The sequence below is a fragment of the Leptodactylus fuscus genome, chromosome 7, assembly GCF_031893055.1.
Source record: "Leptodactylus fuscus isolate aLepFus1 chromosome 7, aLepFus1.hap2, whole genome shotgun sequence".
Lineage (NCBI taxonomy): Eukaryota > Metazoa > Chordata > Amphibia > Anura > Leptodactylidae > Leptodactylus > Leptodactylus fuscus.
In genome coordinates this window covers 1632283-1654782 of record NC_134271.1, presented here as the reverse complement: position 1 = coordinate 1654782, position 22500 = coordinate 1632283, and the positions used below count along the sequence as shown (strand labels likewise).

At 50.1% G+C, this 22500-nt stretch overlaps 1 protein-coding gene across 1 annotated transcript in view; it reads right to left on the bottom strand.

Annotated features, from left to right (window-relative positions):
- Nucleotides 1-21928, bottom strand: part of ARHGAP1 (Rho GTPase activating protein 1) — a 39940-nt gene extending 18012 nt beyond the window's left edge. The window contains exons 1-3 of the mRNA XM_075280767.1: nt 21788-21928; nt 5089-5235; nt 3130-3222 (exon numbers count right to left, since the gene is read on the bottom strand). Coding sequence (XP_075136868.1) covers nt 3130-3222; nt 5089-5230 — 235 coding nt within the window. The 5' untranslated portion in view covers nt 5231-5235; nt 21788-21928. The remainder of the gene's footprint in view (nt 1-3129; nt 3223-5088; nt 5236-21787) is intronic.
- Nucleotides 21929-22500: the final 572 nt, after the last annotated feature.

Below are 22500 nucleotides of genomic sequence, written 5' to 3'. Positions count from 1 at the left end.
TATAGAGGACCTGGTGTAGTATATAGAGGATCTGTATTGTGTAGTATATAGAGGACCTGGTGTAGTATATAGAGGACCTGTCCTGTGCGGTGTAGTATATAGAGGACCAGGTGTAGTATATAGAGGATCTGTCCTGTGCGAGACATTTTGTTCTCGTCTTCAGGCGTCTCATAAGAAAAAGTTGAAGCAAAAACATTACACGCTATGACAAGTATGCCAGAAATGTCTGGAGAGGAAGATAAGACAGAAAGCCTGGTCACTGCTGCACACGACATAACCTGGTAACACAGGAGAGGGGGTGTAAGCGGGACCTGAGGGGGTGTAAGCGGGACCTGAGGGGGTGTAAGCGGGACCTGAGGGGGGTGTAAGCGGGACCTGAGGGGGGTGTAAGCGGGACCTGAGGGGGGTGTAAGCGGGACCTGAGGGGGGTGTAAGCGGGACCTGAGGGGGGTGTAAGCGGGACCTGAGGGGGGTGTAAGCGGGACCTGAGGGGGGTGTAAGCGGGCCCTGAGGGGGGTGTAAGCGGGCCCTGAGGGGGGTGTAAGCGGGCCCTGAGGGGGTGTAAGCGGGACCTGAGGGGGGTGTAAGCGGGACCTGAGGGGGGTGTAAGCGGGACCTGAGGGGGGTGTAAGCGGGACCTGAGGGGGGTGTAAGCGGGCCCTGAGGGGGTGTAAGCGGGACCTGAGGGGGGTGTAAGCGGGACCTGAGGGGGTGTAAGCGGGACCTGAGGGGGGTGTAAGCGGGTCCTGAGGGGGGTGTAAGCGGGTCCTGAGGGGCCCATGTGAATTGCACAGCTCTGATATGGAGACTGACACCGTTATGGGGCCCGCACAGATGAGAGGGGGCTCAGCCAGACCATCCCATGTGATCCTCGCTTTACGGCAGAAGTCAGGGGAGATTAGTGGGGCTCTCGGATTCTGATCAGATTTCTCCGCGCTCTCACTCAGACGCACCTCTAGGCCGAGCATGCATGTGTATGGGGAGGGGTAGAGTATAACACATTGTGTGTCACCGGCCGCCCCCGAGAACGCAGTCAAGGATTTATTCAATCAGGTTTGTGATTTGTTGCCTGTGGTGCGCCCGGCCTCGCAACGTCTTTACCCTTAATAATAATAATACATTTTATTTCTGTAGTGCCAACATATTCCGCAGCGTTGTACAGTTAGTAGGGATCAAATACAGAAAGAGACATTACAGAGAAAGTCATTACACACAATGGGACTGAGGGCCCTGCTCACAAGAGCTTACAATCTATGGGGTAGCAGGGGGGTGACACAAGAGGTAGCAGGGGCGGCATTGGAGGTAGCAGGGGGTGATATAGGAGGTAGCAGGGGCGGCATTGCTTATACAGGGGTCAGACAATCCTGTAATAGAGGTGACTGTCATTACACAGACATAACCCTCAGACGCATTTCTCTTGCAGACGTCGTCCATCTTCTCCCACTCTCATCCTTGGACTGTTTCTGATACTGCGGCTCATTCATGTGCAAGTCATTGAAGCTGAGCCGGCCCAATATCCAAGTATGGCGCCAATTCTGGGGGCCGACAGTAGTCTCTTCATTGTAATCCTGCAGATTCTTCTGCAGCCTCCCTTCCTAGTAGGTGACATCCTGACGGGCGCTTCAGACACGTCCACCATAGTCCACAAGTGTTTCGCCGTGCACTATGCGGTGTGCCTGTGTATTCTGCACCGTCTCGGACTGGTTATGGGACAGGCGTCCGACCCCCCACCCTCTGCATGCTGCCGCTGCCAGACCGCCCGGTTATTACTCTCATTTATTACAGCGAGCATTTGTCTAAAGACAGGGCCTCGGCCCCAGACACTACTAAGCAGAGACCGGATAGCGAGCGGCTTCTCCTGGGCCACAGGCGGCGGCGGCTGCTTTATGTCTCCTGTCATACAGGCCTTACACTGCAGAGAACTGCTAAACCAACAGATCAGGCAACGGACACCACAGACAGTGGCACGAAACCTCAGCTGTTATTAGAGGGCTGCTCCACAACTTCTATACCAGTGACCTATTCTTAGGAGGAATCATTCATGGGGGGCCAAAGGGACCCCACCAATCTGCTACTTGAAGAGGTCACAGTGTTCGTGCAGCATCTTCACTGTGGGGATGACATCGTGTCCATCAGTCACATGACACAGCTACAGCTCAGTCCTATTCAAATGAATGGGGCTGAGCTGCATTACCAAGCACAACCACTATACAATGTGTGGCGCTGTGCTTGGTAGTCAATGATAAGGCTGCAGTCTCTGCAATCAGCTGATCTGTAAGGTCCTGGATGTCAGACCCCACCAATCTAATACAGAAGACCTGTCCTAAGGACAATAGGTGCGCCCCACGACAATGGGTTTGCCCAGCAGGACAGGTGACATGATTGCTGGGGGTCCCGCTGCGGAGGCCTCCTCAGGGTCAAGGGTCTCCCATCTGAATGAACCCCACCCGCCACGCTCCTCGTATACTGTAGCTATGGCTGTGGATGATTCCTACAGCCGATGAAGGGGATGTTGTGGCCTCCTTGCTCTTTAGTCACAGACTACCATCTTGTGTTATTAGTGCAGCTCCAGATACCGCCTGAACAGACCCCAACCCTTAAGACCCCCCCCCCCCGGCTTGTCTGACCCCTCCCCTCCAGGACCGCCATTACATAGAGAAGAGCAGTGGCCGACATTTTTTATTTTCCCACTCATACCCCTAGAGGTAACTCGAGCTCCTGCACCTTACTAGGACCCCACAGGTGGGTATCAGGGACCTTCTCACTTGTTTTATTCTTTATTCGGAGACCCCCTTTAATAGAATCCTACACATTAGAGGGCTATGGGCAGATCCCACTGAGCTTGGTGGGAACATCTCCTGAGTATGGCCGTGACCCCTTCACATGGGGAGGATCGGACTGCTGGAATTCACCAATAAGCCATAGCCCAAAGTGTCTGAGTGCGGATTATATCCCCCCTCCCCAGAGAGCCTGGTATAGGGGCAGCCAGTATAGCCATATCAGCCATCTCATGTATATACTGAGCCTTCAGATTACCAGGACCAGAACAGGACTACAGATACAGAGCGGAGTATACAGCAGGGTCTTACCAGCCACTACAGACACAGAGCGGAGTATACAGCCACTTACCAGCCACTTCCACAATCTGGTGCCGGGCGATGTCATAGTAGGGGTCATCCCAGCGCAGGTGAGTGATGGGGTCAGGCGACATCTTGGAGTCTTCTGCATTGAAATACAAGACATTGTAGTGGTTATGATAAAACCAGCGCTCAGGGATAGGCCGGGCTTATACCGTATTTTTCGGACTATAAGACGCACTTTTTTTCCCCAAAATTTTGGGGGAAAAGAAGGGTGCGTCTTATAGTCTGAATGTGGCGCCTGGCATCCGCTGTAATAGAGAGGCGGAAGCCGGCAAGGGATAGACGCCGGGGCCTGAGACATCGCTGCGCTCCTCTGCCCTGCACGAAGCCAGCAGCGGCGATGCTATTCCGCTCCTCCATCCCCCCGCCGCTGGCTTCATGCAGGACAGTGGAGCGCAGCAATGTCTCAGGCCCCGGCACCTGTGCTGGCGTCTATCCCTCGCCGGCATCCGCCTCTCTAGTACAGCGGATGCTGGGTCAGTATCGGTGGCCCCTTCTCCCCCGGGGCCGGTCCCCACCGGCCCCGTACCTGTAGAGTTGCAGGCTGGCTCCTGCGCGGCGATATCGCAGGAGCCGACCTGTTCGGGTGACAGCCGGGAGCCTAATGAGGCTCCCGGGCCTGTCACGGCTATATATTAGTACTGCGGCTGGGTCTATGACCAGCCGTAATACTAATAGACAGAATGGCCCATAGTCTATGGGACTTGCAATCAAGAGACCGGGGGGGGGGGATAAAATAGTAAAAAAAAAAAAAAAAGCTTTAAAAATATATAATAAAAATATGAAATAAATAAAAGTTCTAAAATCACCTCCTGTTTTTTTTTTCAATACAAGGTGATCTAAGCAATAGATATTCCCCAAAATGGTATAACTAAAAAGTACAGCTGGCCCCGCAAAAAAAAACACTCTATGCATCCCCGTACAGCTGCAGGGTCACCTGTCAATGTGGCCTTGCAACTGTTGCAAAACTACAACTCCCATATATTAAATATTTTACCAATTTTGCTTCAAATTTTTTTTTCCCTATTTTCCTCCTCTAAAACCTAGGTGCATCCTATAGTCCGAAAAATACGGTACATTATAGTCACACACAGAAAGTTTAGACTATACTGAACCCCCCTTAACCCCTGAGGGTGCTCGCCCCGCCGCTGCCATAAAGGTAATCGGAAGCAGCGCCACCCTGGTCTCTGGGCACTGGCTGGTATTGCAGCAAGTAAATGAGGTTGGTTCCAGCGCACACTAAGGTCGGAAACGTTCCGTTTACTGAACAATGCTGCGGTTTCTGCGCGACCATTATATGACAATTGGTGCAGCTTTAGGAATAACATCCATAGTTCCTGATCTACTGTGTGCACAGCGTCCTGCACAATGAGCACAAGTCAGTCCTGGTATTCTCTTTACAGCTCCGTTCCGCATTATTCGGTACAGATCCGGCTCAGGGAGGAGTCCCCCAGCTTTCTGACTACGTGCACGGTAATATGGTAGAGTAGGGGGCGTCACTATGTAATTAGGCAGATGTGCCATCCTGGAGGGGGGAGAGAGTGACAAGGCACGACTACAATGTACCCAGAAAGAAGAATTAGTAAGACACAGCTGCCGAGGAATCTTCCAGATTTATCAGTTCATGACTTTTCCTTAGTACACGGCATCAATTGAAGATCAGCAGGGAGCGGACACCCAGGACCCCTGTGGATCAGCAATTTGCTGCAGTAGCTCAAGTGCCACATCTGCTTCACAGGCCACGTTACGTGGTCAGATCACAGCTCAGAGTCAGCTCATTAGCTCTGCTACACCCCCGCCATCAGCCCGTGTCCCTTCAGTCGTCCCTGTATTATCAGACACCTCTCCATATGATATCCACCCCACTGCTTGCACACACATCCCCTGTGGTATTACTGGACACCCAGGTCTGCCCCCTTCACCCCCGCACAGACATCCTCATCATCACCTGACTTGGGGAAGTCCTGCACGTCATCCGAGGGCCAGTTCTTGTCATCCAGAGAGGCCAGCTTCAGCTGATCCAGGGAGTGAGTGGTTTCATCTCTGTCCAAGTCGTCCTGCAGATCGGACAAAGCCTCTGAAGTCATCATGTGTCCTGCAAGAAACCAGACAGGGGTTGAGAGAGACTAAGCCCACTGGAATATGCATGCTGGGAGTTGTAGTTCTGCAGCAGCTGCAGTAAAGAGGATTGCAGGAGTCAGAAGTACATTGCTCAGGATGTCCTGACAACCAATCTGACAACCTTACATAGGGCCAGGAGGTTCCAGGAGAATAAGGTGGAACAACATTACCGAACCCATCAATCTGAAAAGACTTTATTATGTCTCAGTTGCTGGGAAAGCTGGGTGACAATGTCTAGCAATGGCACCCAGCTTTCCCAGGAGCTTAAATAGAAATTTGGCAAGAAATACATCCCCTGCTCTGGCGTCATAAGACAGATGTTCAGCACCGCCATTGCCATGTGAGCGCCATCTCTACCTCTTTAGTCTCACACACCCATACATATACACACACACACATACATACATACACACACCCATACACACACACCCATACATACACACACACACAAACACACACATACACACACACCCATACATACACACACACCCATACATACACACACCCATACATACACACCCATACATACACACCCATACATACACACCCATACATACACACACACCCATACATACACACACACCCATACATACACACACACCCATACATACACACACACCCATACATATACACACACCCATACACACACACACACATACACACACACACATACACACACACACATACACACACACACATACACACACACACACCCATACATACACACACACACACACACCCATACATACACACACACACCCATACATACACACGTATGTTATAGGGCCCATGTGCGTATATCTATAACAGGCCCCTCTTTGATTAAGATATCACCTCATACGATGCCAGAGCATGCTGGGAGTTGTAGTTATGTGGCCTGGTCTGCAGCTCTAATGGCAGGAGACGTGATCAAGACCCCTTTGGCTTAGTCTAGATGAGGAGGTGCGGGGGATGGGGGGGGGGCGATACCTTCAGAAGTGCTGGCGCGGTGCCCGGGGCTGGCGGCTATACAAGGAGAGGTAGCGGAGTCAGGCTGATAATAACCCGCACACAGATGCCATCCCGACAGGACTTCTACCTCACTCCATAACCGCGGGCAGCGCTTCTAAAAGAGGACTGCGCTAGAACCCGCACGCCAGTTACCATAGAGACCAGAGCAGGCATGAGAACCGAAACTTCCCGCTGATTTCTCATCGACGACAGCTATAAAAAAAGATGATCATAATGCCAAGGACTGAAGATTTCCAGACTGCGGCGTCCTGGGGCTGTCGGTGTGGTCGGCCCGGGGTCACCGAGAGGAACGCGCCCTTAAAGCGACGGCGCTGCAAACCTCTAATACAGCCATTGTTGTGAGGATGAAGGGGTAAAATACAGCAGATCTGCCCCCCCATGTGACTATCCTGTATATAGTATAATACAGCAGATCTGCCCCCCCCCCGTGACTATCCTGTATATAGTATAATACAGCAGAGCTGCCCCCATGTGACTATCCTGTATATAGTATAATACAGCAGAGCTGCCCCCATGTGACTATCCTGTATATAGTATAATACAGCAGAGCTGCCCCCCCATGTGACTATCCTGTATATAGTATAATACAGCAGATCTGCCCCCCCCCCCGTGACTATCCTGTATAGTATAATACAGCAGAGCTGCCCCCATGTGACTATCCTGTATATAGTATAATACAGCAGAGCTGTCCCCCATGTGACTATCCTGTATATAGTATAATACAGCAGAGCTGCCCCCATGTGACTATCCTGTATATAGTATAATACAGCAGAGCTGCCCCCCCATGTGACTATCCTGTATATAGTATAATACAGCAGAGCTGCCCCCCCATGTGACTATCCTGTATATAGTATAATACAGCAGAGCTGTCCCCCATGTGACTATCCTGTATATAGTATAATACAGCAGATCTGCCCCCATGTGACTATCCTGTATATAGTATAATACAGCAGAGCTGCCCCCCCATGTGACTATCCTGTATATAGTATAATACAGCAGAGCTGCCCCCCATGTGACTATCCTGTATATAGTATAATACAGCAGAGCTGCCCCCCCATGTGACTATCCTGTATATAGTATAATACAGCAGAGCTGCCCCCCCATGTGACTATCCTGTATATAGTATAATACAGCAGAGCTGCCCCCCCATGTGACTATCCTGTATATAGTATAATACAGCAGAGCTGCCCCCCCCGTGACTATCCTGTATATAGTATAATACAGCAGAGCTGCCCCCATGTGACTATCCTGTATATAGTATAATACAGCAGAGCTGCCCCCATGTGACTATCCTGTATATAGTATAATACAGCAGAGCTGTCCCCCATGTGACTATCCTGTATATATAGTATAATACAGCAGAGCTGTCCCCCATGTGACTATCCTGTATATAGTATAATACAGCAGAGCTGCCCCCCCCGTGACTATCCTGTATATAGTATAATACAGCAGAGCTGCCCCCATGTGACTATCCTGTATATAGTATAATACAGCAGAGCTGTCCCCCATGTGACTATCCTGTATATATAGTATAATACAGCAGAGCTGTCCCCCATGTGACTATCCTGTATATAGTATAATACAGCAGATCTGCCCCCCCATGTGACTATCCTGTATATAGTATAATACAGCAGATCTGCCCCCCCATGTGACTATCCTGTATATAGTATAATACAGCAGATCTGCCCCCCCCCCCTGTGACTATCCTGTATATAGTATAATACAGCAGAGCTGCCCCCATGTGACTATCCTGTATATAGTATAATACAGCAGAGCTGCCCCCCCATGTGACTATCCTGTATATAGTATAATACAGCAGAGCTGTCCCCCATGTGACTATCCTGTATATAGTATAATACAGCAGATCTGCCCCCATGTGACTATCCTGTATATAGTATAATACAGCAGAGCTGTCCCCCATGTGACTATCCTGTATATAGTATAATACAGCAGAGCTGTCCCCCATGTGACTATCCTGTATATAGTATAATACAGCAGAGCTGCCCCCCCATGTGACTATCCTGTATATAGTATAATACAGCAGAGCTGCCCCCCCATGTGACTATCCTGTATATAGTATAATACAGCAGAGCTGCCCCCCCATGTGACTATCCTGTATATAGTATAATACAGCAGAGCTGCCCCCCCATGTGACTATCCTGTATATAGTATAATACAGCAGAGCTGCCCCCCCATGTGACTATCCTGTATATAGTATAATACAGCAGAGCTGCCCCCCCCGTGACTATCCTGTATATAGTATAATACAGCAGAGCTGCCCCCATGTGACTATCCTGTATATAGTATAATACAGCAGAGCTGTCCCCCATGTGACTATCCTGTATATAGTATAATACAGCAGAGCTGCCCCCCCATGTGACTATCCTGTATATAGTATAATACAGCAGAGCTGCCCCCCCCGTGACTATCCTGTATATAGTATAATACAGCAGAGCTGCCCCCATGTGACTATCCTGTATATAGTATAATACAGCAGAGCTGCCCCCATGTGACTATCCTGTACATAGTATAATACAGCAGAGCTGTCCCCCATGTGACTATCCTGTATATAGTATAATACAGCAGATCTGCCCCCCCATGTGACTATCCTGTATATAGTATAATACAGCAGATCTGCCCCCCCCCGTGACTATCCTGTATATAGTATAATACAGCAGAGCTGCCCCCATGTGACTATCCTGTATATATAGTATAATACAGCAGAGCTGTCCCCCATGTGACTATCCTGTACATAGTATAATACAGCAGAGCTGCCCCCATGTGACTATCCTGTATATAGTATAATACAGCAGAGCTGTCCCCCATGTGACTATCCTGTATATAGTATAATACAGCAGAGCTGCCCCCATGTGACTATCCTGTATATAGTATAATACAGCAGAGCTGCCCCCCCATGTGACTATCCTGTATATAGTATAATACAGCAGAGCTGTCCCCCATGTGACTATCCTGTATATAGTATAATACAGCAGAGCTGCCCCCCCATGTGACTATCCTGTATATAGTATAATACAGCAGAGCTGCCCCCCCCCGTGACTATCCTGTATATAGTATAATACAGCAGAGCTGCCCCCATGTGACTATCCTGTATATAGTATAATACAGCAGAGCTGTCCCCCATGTGACTATCCTGTATATATAGTATAATACAGCAGAGCTGTCCCCCATGTGACTATCCTGTACATAGTATAATACAGCAGAGCTGCCCCCATGTGACTATCCTGTACATAGTATAATACAGCAGATCTGCCCCCCCCCCGTGACTATCCTGTATATAGTATAATACAGCAGAGCTTTCCCCCCCATGTGACTATCCTGTACATAGTATAATACAGCAGATCTGCCCCCCCATGTGACTATCCTGTATATAGTATAATACAGCAGAGCTGCCCCCATGTGACTATCCTGTATATAGTATAATACAGCAGAGCTGTCCCCATGTGACTATCCTGTATATAGTATAATACAGCAGAGCTGTCCCCATGTGACTATCCTGTATATAGTATAATACAGCAGAGCTGTCCCCCATGTGACTATCCTGTATATAGTATAATACAGCAGAGCTGCCCCCCAGGTGACTATCCTGTATATAGTATAATACAGCAGAGCTGCCCCCCAGGTGACTATCCTGTATATAGTATAATACAGCAGAGCTGTCCCCCATGTGACTATCCTGTATATAGTATAATACAGCAGAGCTTTCCCCTATGTGACTATCCTGTATATAGTATAATACAGCAGAGCTGTCCCCCATGTGACTATCCTGTATATAGTATAATACAGCAGAGCTGCCCCCCAGGTGACTATCCTGTATATAGTATAATACAGCAGAGCTGTCCCCCATGTGACTATCCTGTATATAGTATAATACAGCAGAGCTTTCCCCCCCATGTGACTATCCTGTACATAGTATAATACAGCAGATCTGCCCCCCCATGTGACTATCCTGTATATAGTATAATACAGCAGAGCTGCCCCCATGTGGCTATCCTGTATATAGTATAATACAGCAGAGCTGTCCCCATGTGACTATCCTGTATATAGTATAATACAGCAGAGCTGTCCCCCCATGTGACTATCCTGTATATAGTATAATACAGCAGATCTGCCCCCCCATGTGACTATCCTGTATATAGTATAATACAGCAGAGCTGTCCCCCATGTGACTATCCTGTATATAGTATAATACAGCAGAGCTGCCCCCCCGTGACTATCCTGTATATAGTATAATACAGCAGAGCTGTCCCCCATGTGACTATCCTGTATATAGTATAATACAGCAGAGCTGTCCCCCCATGTGACTATCCTGTATATAGTATAATACAGCAGAGCTGTCCCCCATGTGACTATCCTGTACATAGTATAATACAGCAGAGCTGTCCCCCATGTGACTATCCTGTATATAGTATAATACAGCAGAGCTGTCCCCCATGTGACTATCCTGTATATAGTATAATACAGCAGAGCTGTCCCCCCCATGTGACTATCCTGTATATAGTATAATACAGCAGAGCTGTCCCCCCATGTGACTATCCTGTATATAGTATAATACAGCAGAGCTGCCCCCCATGTGACTATCCTGTATATAGTATAATACAGCAGAGCTGCCCCCCCATGTGACTATCCTGTATATAGTATAATACAGCAGATCTGCCCCCCCTGTGACTATCCTGTATATAGTATAATACAGCAGAGCTGTCCCCCATGTGACTATCCTGTATATAGTATAATACAGCAGAGCTGCCCCCCATGTGACTATCCTGTATATAGTATAATACAGCAGAGCTGCCCCCCCATGTGACTATCCTGTATATAGTATAATACAGCAGATCTGCCCCCCCCGTGACTATCCTGTATATAGTATAATACAGCAGAGCTGCCCCCATGTGACTATCCTGTATATAGTATAATACAGCAGAGCTGTCCCCATGTGACTATCCTGTATATAGTATAATACAGCAGAGCTGTCCCCCATGTGACTATCCTGTATATAGTATAATACAGCAGAGCTGTCCCCCATGTGACTATCCTGTATATAGTATAATACAGCAGAGCTGCCCCCATGTGACTATCCTGTATATAGTATAATACAGCAGAGCTGCCCCCCCATGTGACTATCCTGTATATAGTATAATACAGCAGAGCTGCCCCCATGTGACTATCCTGTATATAGTATAATACAGCAGAGCTGTCCCCCATGTGACTATCCTGTATATAGTATAATACAGCAGATCTGCCCCCCATGTGACTATCCTGTATATAGTATAATACAGCAGAGCTGCCCCCATGTGACTATCCTGTATATAGTATAATACAGCAGCTGTCCCCATGTGACTATCCTGTATATAGTATAATACAGCAGAGCTGCCCCCATGTGACTAATCTGTATATAGTATAATACAGCAGAGCTGTCCCCCCAGGTGACTATCCTGTATATAGTATAATACAGCAGAGCTGTCCCCCCCATGTGACTATCCTGTACATAGTATAATACAGCAGAGCTGTCCCCCCCATGTGACTATCCTGTACATAGTATAATACAGCAGAGCTGTCCCCCATGTGACTATCCTGTATATAGTATAATACAGCAGATCTGCCCCCCATGTGACTATCCTGTATATAGTATAATACAGCAGAGCTGCCCCCATGTGGCTATCCTGTATATAGTATAATACAGCAGAGCTGTCCCCATGTGACTATCCTGTATATAGTATAATACAGCAGAGCTGTCCCCCCATGTGACTATCCTGTATATAGTATAATACAGCAGATCTGCCCCCCCATGTGACTATCCTGTATATAGTATAATACAGCAGAGCTGTCCCCCATGTGACTATCCTGTATATAGTATAATACAGCAGAGCTGCCCCCCCGTGACTATCCTGTATATAGTATAATACAGCAGAGCTGTCCCCCATGTGACTATCCTGTATATAGTATAATACAGCAGAGCTGTCCCCCCATGTGACTATCCTGTATATAGTATAATACAGCAGAGCTGTCCCCCATGTGACTATCCTGTACATAGTATAATACAGCAGAGCTGTCCCCCATGTGACTATCCTGTATATAGTATAATACAGCAGAGCTGTCCCCCCATGTGACTATCCTGTATATAGTATAATACAGCAGAGCTGTCCCCCCATGTGACTATCCTGTATATAGTATAATACAGCAGAGCTGTCCCCCCCATGTGACTATCCTGTATATAGTATAATACAGCAGAGCTGTCCCCCCATGTGACTATCCTGTATATAGTATAATACAGCAGAGCTGCCCCCCATGTGACTATCCTGTATATAGTATAATACAGCAGAGCTGCCCCCCCATGTGACTATCCTGTATATAGTATAATACAGCAGAGCTGTCCCCCATGTGACTATCCTGTATATAGTATAATACAGCAGAGCTGTCCCCCCCATGTGACTATCCTGTATATAGTATAATACAGCAGAGCTGTCCCCCCATGTGACTATCCTGTATATAGTATAATACAGCAGAGCTGCCCCCCATGTGACTATCCTGTATATAGTATAATACAGCAGAGCTGCCCCCCCATGTGACTATCCTGTATATAGTATAATACAGCAGAGCTGTCCCCCATGTGACTATCCTGTATATAGTATAATACAGCAGAGCTGCCCCCATGTGACTATCCTGTATATAGTATAATACAGCAGAGCTGTCCCCATGTGACTATCCTGTATATAGTATAATACAGCAGAGCTGTCCCCCCATGTGACTATCCTGTATATAGTATAATACAGCAGATCTGCCCCCCCATGTGACTATCCTGTATATAGTATAATACAGCAGAGCTGTCCCCCATGTGACTATCCTGTATATAGTATAATACAGCAGAGCTGCCCCCCCGTGACTATCCTGTATATAGTATAATACAGCAGAGCTGTCCCCCCATGTGACTATCCTGTATATAGTATAATACAGCAGAGCTGTCCCCCCATGTGACTATCCTGTATATAGTATAATACAGCAGAGCTGTCCCCCATGTGACTATCCTGTACATAGTATAATACAGCAGAGCTGTCCCCCATGTGACTATCCTGTATATAGTATAATACAGCAGAGCTGTCCCCCCATGTGACTATCCTGTATATAGTATAATACAGCAGAGCTGTCCCCCCATGTGACTATCCTGTATATAGTATAATACAGCAGAGCTGTCCCCCCCATGTGACTATCCTGTATATAGTATAATACAGCAGAGCTGTCCCCCCATGTGACTATCCTGTATATAGTATAATACAGCAGAGCTGCCCCCCATGTGACTATCCTGTATATAGTATAATACAGCAGAGCTGCCCCCCCATGTGACTATCCTGTATATAGTATAATACAGCAGAGCTGTCCCCCATGTGACTATCCTGTATATAGTATAATACAGCAGAGCTGTCCCCCCCATGTGACTATCCTGTATATAGTATAATACAGCAGAGCTGTCCCCCCATGTGACTATCCTGTATATAGTATAATACAGCAGAGCTGCCCCCCATGTGACTATCCTGTATATAGTATAATACAGCAGAGCTGCCCCCCCATGTGACTATCCTGTATATAGTATAATACAGCAGAGCTGTCCCCCATGTGACTATCCTGTATATAGTATAATACAGCAGAGCTGTCCCCCATGTGACTATCCTGTATATAGTATAATACAGCAGAGCTGTCCCCCCATGTGACTATCCTGTATATAGTATAATACAGCAGAGCTGTCCCCCCATGTGACTATCCTGTATATAGTATAATACAGCAGAGCTGTCCCCCATGTGACTATCCTGTATATATAGTATAATACAGCAGAGCTGTCCCCCATGTGACTATCCTGTATATATAGTATAATACAGCAGAGCTGTCCCCCATGTGACTATCCTGTATATATAGTATAATACAGCAGAGCTGCCCCCATGTGACTATCCTGTATATAGTATAATACAGCAGAGCTGTCCCCCCCATGTGACTATCCTGTATATAGTATAATACAGCAGAGCTGTCCCCCATGTGACTATCCTGTATATAGTATAATACAGCAGAGCTGTCCCCCATGTGACTATCCTGTATATAGTATAATACAGCAGAGCTGCCCCCATGTGACTATCCTGTATATAGTATAATACAGCAGAGCTGCCCCCCATGTGACTATCCTGTATATAGTATAATACAGCAGAGCTGCCCCCATGTGACTATCCTGTATATAGTATAATACAGCAGAGCTGCCCCCATGTGACTATCCTGTATATAGTATAATACAGCAGAGCTGCCCCCCCATGTGACTATCCTGTATATAGTATAATACAGCAGAGCTGCCCCCATGTGACTATCCTGTATATAGTATAATACAGCAGAGCTGTCCCCCATGTGACTATCCTGTATATAGTATAATACAGCAGAGCTGTCCCCATGTGACTATCCTGTACATAGTATAATACAGCAGAGCTGTCCCCCATGTGACTATCCTGTATATATAGTATAATACAGCAGAGCTGTCCCCCCATGTGACTATCCTGTATATAGTATAATACAGCAGAGCTGTCCCCCATGTGACTATCCTGTATATATAGTATAATACAGCAGAGCTGCCCCCATGTGACTATCCTGTATATAGTATAATACAGCAGAGCTGTCCCCCATGTGACTATCCTGTATATAGTATAATACAGCAGAGCTGCCCCCATGTGACTATCCTGTATATAGTATAATACAGCAGAGCTGCCCCCATGTGACTATCCTGTATATAGTATAATACAGCAGAGCTGCCCCCATGTGACTATCCTGTATATAGTTTAATACAGCAGAGCTGCCCCCATGTGACTATCCTGTATATAGTATAATACAGCAGAGCTGCCCCCCATGTGACTATCCTGTATATAGTATAATACAGCAGAGCTGTCCCCATGTGACTATCCTGTACATAGTATAATACAGCAGAGCTGTCCCCCATGTGGCTATCCTGTATATAGTATAATACAGCAGAGCTGCCCCCCATGTGACTATCCTGTATATAGTATAATACAGCAGAGCTGCCCCCCATGTGACTATCCTGTATATAGTATAATACAGCAGAGCTGCCCCCATGTGACTATCCTGTATATAGTATAATACAGCAGAGCTGCCCCCCATGTGACTATCCTGTATATAGTATAATACAGCAGAGCTGTCCCCCATGTGACTATCCTGTATATAGTATAATACAGCAGAGCTGCCCCCCATGTGACTATCCTGTATATAGTATAATACAGCAGAGCTGTCCCCATGTGACTATCCTGTACATAGTATAATACAGCAGAGCTGTCCCCCCATGTGACTATCCTGTATATAGTATAATACAGCAGAGCTGTCCCCCCATGTGACTATCCTGTATATAGTATAATACAGCAGAGCTGCCCCCCATGTGACTATCCTGTATATAGTATAATACAGCAGAGCTGCCCCCCATGTGACTATCCTGTATATAGTATAATACAGCAGAGCTGTCCCCCATGTGACTATCCTGTATATAGTATAATACAGCAGAGCTGTCCCCATGTGACTATCCTGTATATAGTATAATACAGCAGAGCTGCCCCCCATGTGACTATCCTGTATATAGTATAATACAGCAGAGCTGCCCCCATGTGACTATCCTGTATATAGTATAATACAGCAGAGCTGCCCCCCCATGTGACTATCCTGTATATAGTATAATACAGCAGAGCTGCCCCCATGTGACTATCCTGTATATAGTATAATACAGCAGAGCTGCCCCCCATGTGACTATCCTGTATATAGTATAATACAGCAGAGCTGTCCCCCCCATGTGACTATCCTGTATATAGTATAATACAGCAGAGCTGTCCCCATGTGACTATCCTGTATATAGTATAATACAGCAGAGCTGCCCCCCATGTGACTATCCTGTATATAGTATAATACAGCAGAGCTGCCCCCATGTGACTATCCTGTATATAGTATAATACAGCAGATCTGCCCCCCATGTGACTATCCTGTATATAGTATAATACAGCAGAGCTGTCCCCCATGTGACTATCCTGTACATAGTATAATACAGCAGAGCTGTCCCCCATGTGACTATCCTGTACATAGTATAATACAGCAGAGCTGTCCCCCATGTGACTATCCTGTATATATAGTATAATACAGCAGAGCTGTCCCCCCATGTGACTATCCTGTATATAGTATAATACAGCAGAGCTGCCCCCATGTGACTATCCTGTATATAGTATAATACAGCAGAGCTGCCCCCATGTGACTATCCTGTATATAGTATAATACAGCAGAGCTGCCCCCATGTGACTATCCTGTATATAGTATAATACAGCAGAGCTGCCCCCATGTGACTATCCTGTATATAGTATAATACAGCAGAGCTGTCCCCATGTGACTATCCTGTATATAGTATAATACAGCAGAGCTGCCCCCATGTGACTATCCTGTATATAGTATAATACAGCAGAGCTGCCCCCCCATGTGACTATCCTGTATATAGTATAATACAGCAGAGCTGCCCCCCCATGTGACTATCCTGTATATAGTATAATACAGCAGAGCTGCCCCCATGTGACTATCCTGTATATAGTATAATACAGCAGAGCTGCCCCCATGTGACTATCCTGTATATAGTATAATACAGGTGATCAGGACGTGCAGCTTTACCGCTCTGGATTCCCTTGTGTGCCTAGGACCTAAAGCCGGCCTCCAGGTGCATAGAGCTAATATATGTAGGCTTTCATCCATTAACAGCGCCACACCTAGCCACAGGAGGTTTGTGGTATTGCAGCTCAGTCCAATTCACTTCCATGCAATGCCAGACACCACCCAAGGACAAAAAAGCAGTGCCGCTTTCCTAATGCTGGACAACCCCTTTAAGTCAACTCTTGCTCCCATGGACAGGTCTGCAGAGCCTGGTGTTGCTGCAGCTACTGTGTAACCCGAGTCATGTGACTTTCTCCAGTATCTGTGATTGGTGCAGTCTCTCCTGGTTTAGCTTTTATGCTGCTGAGCCCTGTGACTACTATGGTAAGACATGGCAGCGCGCTGAGTGACCTCTGACCTAAGACGCAGATTTTCTTGTAGAACTTCCTGTTAATTCTTTTCTTATCTCAGACATTTACGGCTTAGACCAAGAAAATCTGAGCAGGGAAAACCCCTTTAAGGCATCGTCACACACATCACAGGCCCAAGCCAGAAGTGTATCCAGCAGGGGGCGTTATAAAGGGGTCACATGATCCAGGACCCCTCCTCTCCTGTATTACAATGATGTATTCACCACCCCCATAATACAGGTATATGGGAGAGGAGGCGGAGCAACCCACAGGCCAGGTGCTGAGCCAATCACATGACCCAGAGTGGAAACCCCAGGACCCTCTACCATAGAACCCAGGGGACCCAAGTACTGACACCCTCCCGAGAGGATCCCTTTAAGGCCTAGGCCCTCACCCACACAACACATTCTCTGCCTGAGCCTTAGATTGTACCTGAAACACGAGGTAAACACCAGACATGGGGGCTGCCATTCAGCAGATACGAAATCCACAGCGTGGGTCATCACGTGAATGAGGCCGCGCCAGATTTTCACCGCCCTTTCCATATAGGCTGCAGGGGTAACAAAGCCTTCCTATGCACTGCTCGCTGTTGTCAGCCATTTTGGCCTGCCTGTAAAGCTGTCTGCCCCAGGGTCGGGTTTATGACAGGAGGCCCTCGGGGAGATTTCGCTCTTCTACTCTTCTCTGGATCCTCCAGGGGGGAATTATGGCCAAGCAGACTTAGGGGGAGATTTACTATGAGGGGAATTTTTTAAGTTACCCCAAAGTTCGCAAATGGCAGATGTTTCGTATTGTGACTATGGAAGTTCTTACAGTCAGAAGTGTATGGAGCGGTCACACTGCACTTCAGTGGAGGGCGGATGACACTAAGAGCCTCAATTATGAGGGCACAGGCGCCAGTTTTAGAGCGTGCCCAGACCTGGTGACATCAATGATACTCTTGTGTTGTACCAAAGCGCTATCAGCCACATTACCCCCCCACGGGGCGGACCACCTCACACTCCGGTCATCCACCTTCTTTACAGCCTATGGCACTCCAGATGATACAAAACTGCAACTCCCAGCGGAGCCCAAGAGTCCAAGTCTATGAGAAGCTGCTGGGAGTTGTAGTACCACAAGTTGTAGACGACTGGTGCAATGATATCAGTCCATCCCATTGTCCCCAGCACACTGAAGCATCCACAGATTCTCCCCCACCAATGCCCAATCCCATGTGCTAGGCCCGATGCTCCACAACACTTCATGGGTCTGAGCGATCCCTCCGAACACATAGAAGCTTCTTAGATCCGGCTCTTACTCTTATTCTGGGTGTAATGAAGGACAATTACCTGAGACAAGGACATGACATTTGGAAGAAAGAAGAACAAAGGGGCCATTTAACCTGGATGAGCTGCTGGTAAGGACAGGATTAGTCACGTCTTGTAATGAGAGGGCGACTTACCCAAGGAATAGACAGCAGAGTAACCTACAGGAAGAACTAGCAGGACACTACAACTCCCAGCAAGCCGCTCAGTCACATGACATGCTGGAAGTTGTAGATTCACAATTACAGAAACGCCACAACTTTAGACCTGAGGTTTCCCAAGTGTGATGAGACGACAACCCATAGACTGTCCTGACACCATAGGAGTCGTAGCTTCACCACAGCTGGAGAGAAGGAGATCAGGGCAATGCCAACCCTGGTGTACAGGGGGAGATCAGGGCAATGCCAACCCTGGTGCACAGGGGGAGACCAGGGCAATGCCAACCCTGGTGCACAGGGGAAGATCAGGGCAATGCCAACCCTGGTGCACAGGGGGAGATCAGGGCAATGCCAACCCTGGTGCACAGGGGGAGATCAGGGCAATGCCAACCCTGGTGCACAGGGGAAGATCAGGGCAATGCCAACCCTGGTGCACAGGGGGAGATCAGGGCAATGCCAACCCTGGTGTACAGGGGGAGATCAGGGCAATGCCAACCCTGGTGCACAGGGGGAGACCAGGGCAATGCCAACCCTGGTGCACAGGGGAAGATCAGGGCAATGCCAACCCTGGTGCACAGGGGGAGATCAGGGCAATGCCAACCCTGGTGCACAGGGGGAGATCAGGGCAATGCCAACCCTGGTGCACAGGGGGAGACCAGGGCAATGCCAACCCTGGTGCACAGGGGAAGATCAGGGCAATGCCAACCCTGGTGCACAGGGGGAGATCAGGGCAATGCCAACCCTGGTGCACAGGGGGAGATCAGGGCAATGCCAACCCTGGGGCACAGGAGGAGATCAGGGCAATGCCAACCCTGGGGCACAGGGGGAGACCAGGGCAATGCCAACCCTGGTGCACAGGGGGAGATCAGGGCAATGCCAACCCTGGGGCACAGGGGGAGACCAGGGCAATGCCAACCCAGGCCAGTGCCCTCCTCTCCCCTCAGGCCGGTGCCCCCTTCTCCTCTCACCTCCGGCCGGTGCCCCCCTTCTCCTCTCACCTGTGCCCTCTTCTCCTCCTCTCCCCTCAGGCCGGTGCCCCCTTCTCCTCCTCCTCTCCCCTCAGGCCGGTGCCCCCTTCTCCTCCTCCTCTCCCCTCAGGCCGGTGCCCCCTTCTCCTCCTCCTCTCCCCTCAGGCCGGTGCCCCCCTCTCCTCCTCCTCTCCCCTCAGGCCGGTGCCCCCCTCTCCTCTCCCCTCAGGCCGGTGCCCCCCTCTCCTCTCCCCTCAGGCCGGTGCCCCCTTCTCCTCCTCTCCCCTCAGGCCGGTGCCCCCTTCTCCTCCTCCTCTCCCCTCAGGCCGGTGCCCCCTTCTCCTCCTCCTCTCCCCTCAGGCCGGTGCCCCCTTCTCCTCCTCCTCTCCCCTCAGGCCGGTGCCCCCTTCTCCTCCTCCTCTCCCCTCAGGCCGGTGCCCCCTTCTCCTCCTCCTCTCCCCTCAGGCCGGTGCCCCCTTCTCCTCCTCAGGACGGTGCCCCCTTCTCCTCCTCCTCTCCCCTCAGGCCGGTGCCCCCTTCTCCTCCTCAGGCCGGTGCCCCCTTCTCCTCCTCAGGCCGGTGCCCCCTTCTCCTCCTCCTCTCCCCTCAGGCCGGTGCCCCCTTCTCCTCCTCAGGCCGGTGCCCCCCCTCTCCTCCTCCTCTCCCCTCAGGCCGGTGCCCCCCTCTCCTCTCCCCTCAGGCCGGTGCCCCCCTCTCCTCTCCCCTCAGGCCGGTGCCCCCTTCTCCTCCTCCTCCTCTCCCCTCAGGCCGGTGCCCCCTTCTCCTCCTCCTCTCCCCTCAGGCCGGTGCCCCCTTCTCCTCCTCCTCTCCCCTCAGGCCGTTGCCCCTTCTCCTCCTCCTCCCCTCAGGCCGGTTCCCCCTTCTCCTCTCCCCTCAGGCCGGTGCCCCCTTCTCCTCCTCCTCCTCTCCCCCTTCTTCTCCTCCTCTCCCCTCAGGCCGGTGCCCCCTTCTCCTCCTCAGGCCGGTGCCCCCTTCTCCTCCTCCTCTCCCCCTTCTTCTCCTCCTCTCCCCTCAGGCCGGTGCCCCCCTCTCCTCTCCCCTCAGGCCGGTGCCCCCTTCTCCTCCTCCTCTCCCCCTTCTTCTCCTCCTCTCCCCTCAGGCCGGTTCCCCCTTCTCCTCTCCCCTCAGGCCGGTGCCCCCTTCTCCTCCTCCTCTCCCCCTTCTTCTCCTCCTCTCCCCTCAGGCCGGTGCCCCCTTCTCCTCCTCAGGCCGGTGCCCCCTTCTCCTCCTCCTCTCCCCTCAGGCCGGTGCCCCCTTCTCCTCCTCAGGCCGGTGCCCCCTTCTCCTCCTCCTTTCCCCTCAGGCCGGTGCCCCCTTCTCCTCCTCCTCTCCCCCTTCTTCTCCTCCTCTCCCCTCAGGCCGGTGCCCCCTTCTCCTCCTCCTCTCCCCCTTCTTCTCCTCCTCTCCCCTCAGGCCGGTGCCCCCTTCTCCTCCTCAGGCCGGTGCCCCCTTCTCCTCCTCCTCTCCTCTCAGGCCGATGCCCCCTTCTCCTCCTCCTCTCCCCTCAGGCCGGTGCCCCCTTCTCCTCCTCAGGCCGGTGCCCCCTTCTCCTCCTCAGGCCGGTGCCCCCTTCTCCTCCTCCTCTCCCCTCAGGCCGGTGCCCCCTTCTCCTCCTCAGGCCGGTGCCCCCTTCTCCTCCTCCTTTCCCCTCAGGCCGGTGCCCCCTTCTCCTCCTCCTCTCCCCCTTCTTCTCCTCCTCTCCCCTCAGGCCGGTGCCCCCTTCTCCTCCTCCTCTCCCCCTTCTTCTCCTCCTCTCCCCTCAGGCCGGTGCCCCCTTCTCCTCCTCCTCTCCTCTCAGGCCGATGCCCCCTTCTCCTCCTCCTCTCCCCTCAGGCCGGTGCCCCCTTCTCCTCCTCAGGCCGGTGCCCCCTTCTCCTCCTCAGGCCGGTGCCCCCTTCTCCTCCTCAGGCCGGTGCCCCCTTCTCCTCCTCCTTTCCCCTCAGGCCGGTGCTTCCTCCTCTCCTCTCCCCCTTCTCCTCTCACCTCCGGCCGGGGTTGTCCGTGTCTCCGCTCTGGTCTCTTCCCCGCCCGCAGCTCCTCCCGTGTTTTCACCACCTCACAAATATCCGGGTTCTAGGCGGAAAGGGAAACCAGGTCGCCATAACAACCGACTCCTCCCCCTGTCAATACCTTCTTCCTGTTCTCTCCGCCCACTAGGGCGTGGTTACCTGACAGCTGTCACGTGAGCCGCGCTGCTTTCTGGGACCTGTAGTCTTTCTTCCCGTTGTCTCTCTCACAGTTTCGGGTGACCGTTACTTACCGGTAATTTGTAATAACACCGGGATAGAAGAAAGAAAACGGCGATTTTAGCGACTGTGGGAACCAATGTGCGGGTGTCGTGTTTGCGGAGGACGCTATATGCGGGTGCACTTCCGGTGAGCACTGCTGCCGCATGTTTACTTCCGGTGGAGTGACTTCTGAGCGGTGAGTGAGTGCTGGGGGTGAATAAGGGGCAGTGAGAAATACCCCGGGGAACTACAGAGCCCAGCATGTCCTGACACCAGGCCTGGGGCTACCGGGGCAGGCTGGGACATGTAGTGCGCTGCCCGGGGTCTAATGTCACCTTCATATTATATCATGTGTATAGCTGTATATTATATTATATATGTGTATATAGCTGTGTCTGTATATTATATTATATCATGTGTATATAGCTGTGTCTGTTTATTATATGTGTATACACCTGCAAATACCTG